The sequence below is a fragment of the Frankliniella occidentalis genome, unplaced genomic scaffold (genome assembly GCF_000697945.3).
Source record: "Frankliniella occidentalis isolate FOCC.00 unplaced genomic scaffold, Focc_3.1 Scaffold223, whole genome shotgun sequence".
In the NCBI taxonomy this organism is placed as follows: Eukaryota; Metazoa; Arthropoda; class Insecta; order Thysanoptera; family Thripidae; genus Frankliniella; species Frankliniella occidentalis.
The window spans coordinates 466,123-476,496 of NW_026267349.1; the positions used below are offsets into that span (position 1 = coordinate 466,123).

The 10,374-nt window shown below is 49.1% G+C and overlaps 2 protein-coding genes across 3 annotated transcripts in view; one reads left to right on the forward strand and one right to left on the reverse strand.

Moving 5' to 3' along the window:
- LOC113212344 (putative phosphoenolpyruvate synthase) overlaps positions 1-10,374 on the forward strand; it is a 33,294-nt gene that overhangs the window by 2,878 nt on the left and 20,042 nt on the right. The gene's annotated exons all lie outside the window — the stretch shown is intronic.
- LOC113212351 (uncharacterized) lies at positions 266-9,793 on the reverse strand. Its single transcript, XM_026431010.2, has 9 exons — positions 9,578-9,793; positions 9,321-9,453; positions 9,059-9,231; positions 8,860-8,960; positions 8,404-8,557; positions 8,000-8,104; positions 7,801-7,909; positions 6,493-7,709; positions 266-6,419 (listed from the first exon to the last, which is right to left on the reverse strand). The coding sequence occupies exons 1-9, from the start codon at positions 9,638-9,640 to the stop codon at positions 6,354-6,356; spliced, it is 2,121 nt and encodes a 706-aa protein (XP_026286795.1). The 5' UTR covers positions 9,641-9,793; the 3' UTR covers positions 266-6,353.

Here is a 10,374-nt window from a genome sequence, read left to right on the forward strand (position 1 = left end):
CCTCCACCTCCCACCTTTTTCTGTATCCGTCCCTTATTTTTCCCTCTCTCTGCTCTTTTCCCACCCTCTCTCTTTCTCTTTTCTCGACATCTCCGTGTTCGAAATAGTTCAAAAACACTCCCCTTAAAAAATGTGTCTCTTGATGATGTAAGATCTACGTTGGTACGTACCCCTGTGAAAAAGTTAATCAGAACCTAATAATGTATGGAATATATTATAAACACCCCTTTCAGCCAATAGCAATCAGCCAATAAAGATCAGTCAATAAATCACTTATAATCACTTTATATATCAGTGTAATATTCAGCCAATGATAATAAGCCAGTTCAGCCAATGATTTTAAGGAAACGTCAGTCGTCAGGAAATACTTTAAGGCAACTCCAACAGCGAACAATCCTACTTTAATTATATACGTCGTAAAGTCCATGCGTGAGAGCTATCAAATAATGCATACTTAAAACTATTTCTTTAGTGTTTTAGTTAGTTTTCTTAAATATTTGTGTTTTCTTTTTCGTTTTGTTTTTCTGTTTTTTTGTTGCTTTTTTTGTTCCTGTTTTTTTATCAGAGGCTAATTTTTATGTACACGGAGTATTAGAACCTCGGGCTCATGTAAGAACCCCCCTTGCACCCCAATCTAGCTTTTATACTTCTTCCGGAAATTTGCCTTTTGCCAGCAAAAACACTAAAATCTCTGTCGTGAAATAATACTCTGTCGACAAAGTCTAGTCGGGTCTCTAAGGGCAAGGGGGGGTCGTTCTAAAAGGGGCTTCCACGAAGGCGGCAAGCCCCCTTTGTTTACGTCGACGCGCTTCAACCGGGAGGGAAGTCCAGGACACCGAATAAAGGGGGCAGAGTCCCCGTCCACGTCAGGCGCGTTGCGTCCCGCCCTGAAAGGACGACACCTACAGCAGTTAGAAGCACGAGCCAAACTTCCTTGAATCGGACTGTCGCCGCGCGCGGGATCTACCTGGCGGGCCCGCCATGCCCAGCCCACCGCGCCCTAAACCTAACCCCAACTAACCTAAACCTAAACTAACCTAAGCTCACCTAACCGAAACCTAAACTAACCTTACCTAAACCTGGCACTAATTCCCCATCTGACGTGGGACGATGACAAGATGACATCAAGGTGGACCACTAAAATGACAGACTATTGGCTCCGTCCTCGTTTGATGTTATTTCGACAAAGTCCTTGTCGAGCCTGTGGGAGTACTAACTTTTTGTTATAAAAATAGCACCAGAGAGTGGGTTTTCGCAATCTTTAGGCATGCGCAGCAATCCCACGTTATCACGTCGTTTAATTGCTTTAGTTAGTTCAGGGGTCTCAGAGTGAGCGATCTGCACGGGCCGCACCGAGCTGAGTGAGAGAGATAGATGCCTGTGGAGGGAAGGCGGAGCGGAGGTCTGCCTGCCGAACGCCAGCTCCGGCCCAGCTCTGTCACCGACGGAGCACAGCGGCGAGCTAGCATGCGTCCGGAAACGAATGGTGTGAGTGAGATGCTGGAGCTGAGCTGCAGCTCCCTCTCACGTCCACTTGTCGTTTTCGGACGCATGCCTGCAGCGACGCTCGCTCGCCACTTGGTTGTGTCGCTTGCCGAGCCGGCACTGACCGGCCCGGCCCGGCCCAGCCGGCCCGCCTATACCTCCCATTGCGGCCCGCCAAGGGGCCGCACGGCTCGGATCCCCGGGCCGGAGCGGCCCGCGGGCCGCGTGTCTGAGACCCCTGAGTTAGTTCCTCGAAGTTTTCAGTTCTTTTCTACGTCTTACTAATCAATACACAGCGTTTCTTATTTGAGTTTTTATATTGAAGTAGTTTGAGTTCCCTTTACGCAGTATGGATCAGCCGAAAAGAATCGGTCTGGTAAAATATTGCAATTATTACTATGTTAAGGGTGGAAACTGTGCCGCGTCGGAGCAGACGCAAAAATTGACCCGCTGCGCTTGCCTATTGTCCTCGCTATCGTCTCTAACCCGTGCACGCTAAAATCTTATGAATATTTTTATGCACAGCTCACTGAGTTCTGTAAACATACTCCTTAAGGGGGGCGTGTTTACAGAACTCAGTGATCTATAAATTGGAATGTTAAGATGATTCTAGTGTGTGCGTTTAGGCAACCCGACCGGCATGGGGCCCAGTCCGTGCATTTGCTCCAACGGGGTACAGCGGCCACCCCAAAGGGCGCACGCTGCCAGTCTGTACCTTAAGCTAATGGTTAACCCCTGAAATGTTTAAGGTCAGAGGGTCAGGTACGTCAGGGTGTCCCAAAACGAAAGGTTGATCGTGAACCGGATGTGGTTCCCGATCTCGGATTTGGATCGGATTCGGGTTAGATACACCCAAAAAAATGTGTTCTCAATTCAAGACGATCCCCAAAATTTTAAGGCAAATGTTCTTATTTTAACCCCTATTTACACTTAAATTAAGTAAACAAGGATTAAATTAATCCCTATTTGCCTTAAAATTTTGGGTATTATCTTGAATTGAGAACACATTTTTTGGGGTGTAGATGATTTGCCTCCATTGCAAGCAATAAGCCAAGTTCAGTCCAAATCCGAGATGTGGAACTATACCCAATCTTTTAATTTGGGACGCCCCAAGGGCCATGTGATGTGCTGCTCAGGCACCCCTGGCCTTTAACTTTTAAGGGTAGCTTTGGAATCGGTTGACTGTCCTTACTCAGTCCTTCCAGGTTCGACCTTACGTCCTGGAGCAACGCTTAGGCCGAGTGTGTGGACTGATGTGTCGACCCCGCTGTCAACCAAGCAAACCAGCGCACCATGATAGTGGAGGCTAGGGTAGGTTAGGTAGTACATGCCCAGCTTCTACCATCGTGAGTGAATGGAAGGCTCTGATCGCCAACGTCTCCCGGCCACTCCGACGCCACCCCCACCCCTATGGCGTCTCGCCCGGTGTAGCTGGGCGCCCACAAGCTTCAAAATGTAGAGTAAAAAGATAATGGTTGTTCTCTAAGATTATCTAGATGCCATATCCCAGTGAGAGATCGAACTCGATATAGAATTGTTATCGAAACGATATCAGAAAAATGTGTCCATGCAGCACCACTTCAGAATTTGGCACGGAAATCGACACTTTTCTAATATCGGTCGGACATGTGGGCATCGTTTCGATATTATTACAATTTCTCATTGAGATGTGTCAGCCCAACAGAACAAGCAAATCAAGGGGAAAATCACTTGCGAAATAGTTCGGAATAACGGTGAAATAGAGCGGAATAGATGCAAATTAGTTGGCGAAATAGTCGCGAATTACCCCCGAAATGCGGCGAAATACCTCCGAAATGCTGCGAAATACCCCAAAATACCCCTAAATAGTCTGAAATAAGCGCGAAATAACAGAAATGGTAGGAGAAATACCACGAAATAGCCCGTGCGCCACGGACCCAAGTGATTTCCCCCTCGAAGCATATTTACATAAATTCCCACCTCTGCTACCACGGTTCGTTGTCCTTTGGAAAATGGAGATCCTTACTCTAATACATCAGTCGTGTCCCGATACATTGCCACGACATGTTGGCCCCCATTCAGGTGTCGAGCCATAGTGTAGAGAGAGAATAAAGGTGACTCCTACTCCTATATATAATATATCTCTAAAATGGTATAAAGGTGACTTACTGGGAGTATCGAGTGGAATCGGCCGTCTTCGTTCGGCCATTTTAAGCCCCTCGCGTCTCCCCTTCGAAATGACAGTTTTTTCAGCGATATCGAAACGGCCCAATCCAGAAAGTACGTCCATGATTTGCGGCAGCCATGTTTCAGCCTTTACCAGCTCGCATAGCGCCTGATAGGTAGGCAACATCGTGTCTGCAGTACATCGGTGTACTGCAGAGTAGCCTACCCTGTGTCTCGCAGGCGCTGAGCTCCCGCAATACTCCGAATGAATAATGAATGGCAGGCTGCAGACGTACTTTCTGGATTCCCTTACAATATCAACAGTCGAAATTGGGGCCTTAGCGAAAGAAAACTGTACCTCATTTTAACTTAAGATATTGCTTCGACAAGGTTTTGATAGCGCCAAAGAAACCCTTTTTGCAGTCCCCTGTGAGAAATGCCATTCAAAACGGTAAAGAGACGGTATCGACACAATCTTTCTCCTGCCAAACCGCTTCGATATCGTTTTAATGACATTTTTCAATCAGGTGGATATCCTGTATTGGTCACATGTTGGTCAACTATACATTTTATGAAACAAACCTACTTTCAACTCATCTAGATAAAAAAGAATTGCGGTTGTGTCGAGCCCAACGGGCATCAAATTCTTGCTACTGATTATCACACATATTGCTGAGTGGTGCAGAGTGCATCATTTGATCAATCAAATAAACAATGTTACGCTGGGTTCCGTGCGGGCCGGCTGTCCCAAAGAAAATGCTTATAAATATTAAAATAATGCTAAATGCTACCTTCTTAAAGCTATAGGTTACACTGATAAACTAAGTGTTCAACTGCTCAACACTTTTAAGTGTGCAACTGTAAGTTAAATACTTGCAAGTGTGCAACTGCAAGTTAAATACTTTCAAGTGTGCAACTCGGTAGGTGTGCACTTGCAAGTGTGCAACTCCTCGGTTGAACACTTCCTACACAGTAAGCGTCTAATCTAAGGAAGTGTGCAACCGAGGAGTTGCACACTTGCAAGTGCACATCTACCGAGTTTAACACTTGCAAGTGTACGACTACGGAGTTGCACACTAGCAAGTATTCAACTTGCAGTTGCACACTTACAACTGTTGAGCAGTTGAACACTTAGTTTATCAGTGTAAAGGGAAGAGCAAAGAATAGTCTTTCCCCGTTCCTGTTGCTGCTAATGTTGCAGGAGTGCGACACTATGACTTGTCTGCACGGGGGACATGCTTTTCAGCTCGCTCTAACTCCACTTTAGCGTTGTTTTTAGGTCCAACTTTAAAATACATAATACGATGTTATGAACTTTTTTTTTTACGTATTTCCTAGTGCATGCTCTATTGCGTATTATTTTAAGCGCAATTGTGAACAAATTTGGAAATACCAGGTGGCTGATTCACGCCGCGCACTTTCGTAGTTATACTCTACCGCATACCGCTTGCACGGATGCGGGCTGTGGTGTAATGTTAGATATCTCGGGTTTGGACAGGATATTACTCAAGTTGTTGGCTTGATTATTAAACTGTATTAAACTGAACTGAACTGGTACCTCCACACTCACTGCTAGCGGGGCGACTGACGAGCCGAGCCGCGAGCCGAGGGCCCGAGGCCCTTCCCCGCGAGGCGATCGGCGGCGCGACCGCTGGAAGGGTGAAATACATCCGTTTGCACTTCCTGTCGCCGCCGATTTGGGCGCCTCGCGCGAATATTTGAAGGCCCCGCTTGCTTGCTCAGAATCTTTCCAGGAATTTTGATATTTGATTAACAGCTGGTATGCCTATGCTCGCTGCCCACGACTCTTAATGGCCCCGTGCGAGTAGGCAACCCGCCCACACGCGTGCATGCGGCACAGTATAACTACGAAAATGCGCGGCGTGAATCAGCCGACTGGTATGTTTGCATTTTATGAACGATTGTGCTCATAACTGCGTTTAAAATAGTACTTCTTAGAGCATACACAGGGAAATGTGTATTAAAAAGTTCATAAAAATTTATCGTGTAGATTCCTTAACGCCCTTTGATCTTACCTAAATATAGTTGGATTTAACTCCTACGCACTTACAATATTCAGTCAGAGATTGCCGTATAACGGCGGAGAGCGAAGTCACAAATTGTCTGCCCACCTAGACCACTACTGCATTTGCACCCATATGGCGCTCCCGTAGAAGAACATCACAGTGAAATGCTATTTAAACGTCTCCTGTCGAATCGACATCACTTCGATGTCATTTGGTTTCATGTCTCACACGGCATCCCGAGGGGGTTAATCGCTGAACTATTTACAATTTACCGCCAAATATAAATGTCTACTCGACACTACCAACAGACCAAAAACGAATGTCGCCTTGGCGCCAACGGCATTACAGTACCTGTTATTGAAGATCAGATCGAGCTGTCGGTGACGTGCTAATTTTCTCTGAAAGTTTGTACATTTTGTCAGGTTTCTTTCACAAAAATTAGAAGGATAATTCAAGTTACATGACTTTTAGCACAAATTTTGAGGACTTGTTTGAACAATTTTAAGCAATTTAGACGTTTGGACCGAGGATTGGCTTGTACTATGAATAATTCCATGTCGTGTCACTTGGCTGACTAAATAAGTAAGAAAACTAATATGACGTTTGTTGTGCAATGTCCTTGCTTTCAAGTTGTAAGAAGTAATTTGTTCTTGTGTACTTCAATATCATCGCAATGATGTGTTGCAGCTTGTGCAACTATATAATCTGGAGTGATCTCAGGAGGCTGGCGGGCAAGAGGTCCTCCATAGAATCATCTTCAATCTGAAAAAGACATTTTGTGTTAATTAATAAAACTGCGACATTGCATTATAAATATTTTTGTCACATATCCTACCTGCATCTGGTTGATTTCTAACATCAGTTGGTAGAGTTCCTCCCTTGCTTCCCAGTTTATGTTTTCCCGATCTTGGGGCTGGCAGCCTTTGCAATCCGAGCATGAGCACACTTTACTGATTTCATTCGGCACAGGCTGAGCCTCATCGGTTAACTTTAACCCGTCTGGTGTCGTTGCTGCAGGCCCAAAGTACGGGCTCATAACAGCCGTACCATGTCTATTATACGATGATTTACTGGATACTTCATGAAAATTGATATCGGTCGCCTCTAACATTTCCTCACGGGACAGGTGCCAATCTTCTTGCACACCCTCTTCAGTGACCGCGTTTGTCGTTCCTGTCATTGGAAGCAGGGGGGACGCCACACCAGTCTGTGTTTCCCAATCAGTTTGAATCACAGCTGTTGGCGCTGGTAGCAGAGTAGTTGACAGTGGCGCTTGCAATGGGTCGGGAGCTGCGCTGGTAGTCCTATCTAGAGGTGCTTGTAATGGTAAAGGTTCTACTGGCCGATGCATTTCGGAGCCAACGGGGTGGTCGCTTTCTTGCTCCTTATTGGTCATGAAGTTGGGCATGGGAATGTGCGGCGGGATGTTCGTATCCCAGTGGATACCGCGGCTGCCCGCGTCCCTCGCTTTCGGCTGGTCCCTGGGCTCCTGGCGCCCGAAGAAGAAGACCCTTCCCGTCGTCTGCTGGGCCGACCACGGCAGCCCCGGGGGTTCACCGCCCTGGCTCGCGGCTTGGGGCGGACCGGGATGGGGGTAGAGTGGCAGGGGCTTCTGCAGCAGCGGGGCCTCTCTGACGGCCTGCTGTCCCAGAGGAACCGACTCACCCGGCAGGTCGGCGGCCGCCACCGGGAAGGGCGAGTCCTCGCTGAGCGGGTCCAGCAGTGGCGGCGGACCCCTCTTACCCATCCGCGGGTGCTCGGCGGAGGGCTCGGGCGCGGTGGCCAGGATGGACTCGAGCTCGACCTCCTCCAGGTCGTCGCCGATGGCCGGCAGGTCACCAAAGCTGAGGCGCACGTACAGCGGGTAGTTGACTCTCCGCGGCCGAGTCACGCCGATTTCCTCCTCGATCTCATCTCGATATTCGGCGCCGTAACAGGTAGCTATCGGTTTGTCCTCGTCGTCGTCAGAAATCACGTCGTCCTCTTCCTTATCCTCCTCCTCCTCCTCTTCCTCAACGGCCGCCAGTCCTTTTACTTCAGGTTTGCTGGTATCTGCGAAAGAAAACACACATACACACGTGTCAGAATACTCACCGTTCACCGCCGCTCACTCACTTCAATAGAGTCGAGGAAGCGCTCCTACCTGGTGCGGCGTCCTCCGGGGCGGCGCGAGGCTCTCCCTTGTCCTCGACGGCGACCCCGGCGGTCACTGCATCGTCCTCAATGTCGGAGCCAGCCGTCAATGGAATATCCTGAAAGAAACAAACACGCAAAAAATGCATTTTCGTTGTGCAATAACTGAAGTACCTCACATTACTTTTAGGCGGGTCAAGTCACTTTACCTGGGCTCTCTCCAGGTACGGGCCAAGCTCGGCAAAGGGGCGCGCCTCGTTCACGATGTACATGCGGATGAGCGAGCCCCAGGACTCCAGGTGGCCGTGAACACTCTGGCAACAAACGACAAAGAAACACGGTATTTGGAGCAAACATTTTATTTTGCATTTGTAAGCGGCGAACTAAGACGTTTTGCAGTTGCAACTGCGGAACGAAAATGTCCGTCACGCTAGCAAACCGGAGAACTCAGTGTCGCACATGCAACACAGTGCACACAGTGCCGATATTAGTTCTGCAGATCTTTACTTACGAACTGGACATTGGACAACCAAGTGTTTGCCACTTTTGACTGTAGTAAAACAGTTAGTTGTGCCCTTGGATTTGCATTTCCAACCCTCCGTTCGTGACTCACCATGAGGATGGACTGCGACGCCTCCTGTTTGGCGAAGCGTGACATGGGAACGCTCACGCTGTAGGTGCCGACGGTCATGGTGAGGCGGCCGGGTATGTAACCCATGGCCGCATGCGTCATGAACTCAATGTCCTTCTCCTTGTAACCAAAGTTCCTACAAAGGAGAAGAACATGGTGTTTGAAGAAGGCACCACACGAATTTAGTCAATTCGCGAGTGCAGGCTGATCCTTGATGCATTTTATTGTCCATAAACATGCAGAGTTTTATACAGCCATAAGAATGCACAAATTTTCTGGATAATTATGTGCAAATTGTGCGTAATTATGCTCAATCTGTACATAGCTGTGCACAAAATTGTGCATAATATTATGGCAGTATGAAATTCTGCATGCCCAACACAATGCATGAAGGGTCTAGCATGTAATTGTAAGGTGCAGTAGTACGAGATTGCTTACCTATCTAAGCATTCCAGTAGTATTACGTACGGCTTTATCATTTCATAGGGCATAGTGATTACAGGTATCCTTTCATCGGCCAGGTCCACATTATCAAATATCTGTGAGGCGGAGGAAGTGACCCTACAGTTTTGAACTCTGAAAAGTCGGAAACCACCAATCCGGACTAGACACATAACCTCCAATGCACACTACTCACCGACAGTTTGAGGTCGTCGCTCAACTGCGCGTCGAGAATGTCACTTCGCAGTTCGGGTAAGAACACCTCTGCTGTCGATCTCGCGGCCAATATTTTGGCTAGGAATTTGTTAGTATTCTGCTCCGTGGCGTACGCCAGGCCATCTAGTATCGTCGTCACCATGTACGTTTCACCTGTAATTTGCGGAAGTAAACAACAAACAACACTAACGCGATGCAAACGCGTAACAAAAGTTATCGCCGTGCGCAGCGTGTTGACCCACCTGTGTACTCGTAGACGTACAGCACGTCTGTGCGGAAGTGACTCTGGCAGTACTCATTGATCGACGCCATGAACGACCTCCCGTTCGGCGCCCTGTCCAGCATGATCATGTTGATGCAGTGCCGCACCTCCACCTGTACCGACAGAAAGTAGAAAAGAACCGCAGGACTCGGGGGACTCGGAGAAGGCGCACTTTCATCAAGTACACTTGTACGCGAGCGCTTTGCACGCGAGTACTTGCACTTGCATTGTACTTACGGGTAGGCTGCGGGGTTCGGGGGGCGCCTGCAGCCTCCCGCTGCCCGGGCGGCCGGTCGTCATCTGCGCTGCACCACGGCCTGGCTGCCCCCTCGGCCCAGGCTTCCCCCTCCCCGGGCGTACCCCTTGACGTACCCCTCCTCACCACCCCTGCGACTGGGTCAGACTGAGGTGGGCTCCTCTCCCTCTCCGGGTCCAGGACGCAGCCTCCTCTTCCTGCTGCTCCGTGACCCGCTGGCGCTCGACTGTTGTCGGGGCCCCGGGAGATGAGTTGCTCGGCCCACGCGTTGCCGCCCCCGCCGCGCACCCCACCCCCTACCCCACCCCTCGCTGCAAGGAAGGCGGGCTGCTCCGCGATTGGTTATACGCGGCTGCATTGATTTTGTTGCTGCACCCACCCCCCCCCCTCTCCTCGGTAGCCGCGTGGGCCTCACCCGGGGGCTGGGAGAGAGCCGGAAGGAGCCGAAGCGACTCGGAACAGATAGGCTTCCAAAAGCAAAACGAATACTGCACCTCCAACAGGCTGGAAAACCCAGTGACCCCTTCGGTACGACTTCGGCACGACTTCGGCACGACTTCGGCACGACTTCGGCACGACTTCGGCACGACGGTACTCACAATGGGTGCCGAGACCAGCGAGGGCACCCGCAAAAGGACCCCGCTAAACCTCGCAAAATAATCCTCCTATTACTATGAAGGACGCACGCGCACGTTGCTCGCGATTCTATAGAGAGAATTGACTTAAATTGAATGAAAATGTAATTGAGAGAGAGAAAGAGAGAGATGAGGGTGGGGGG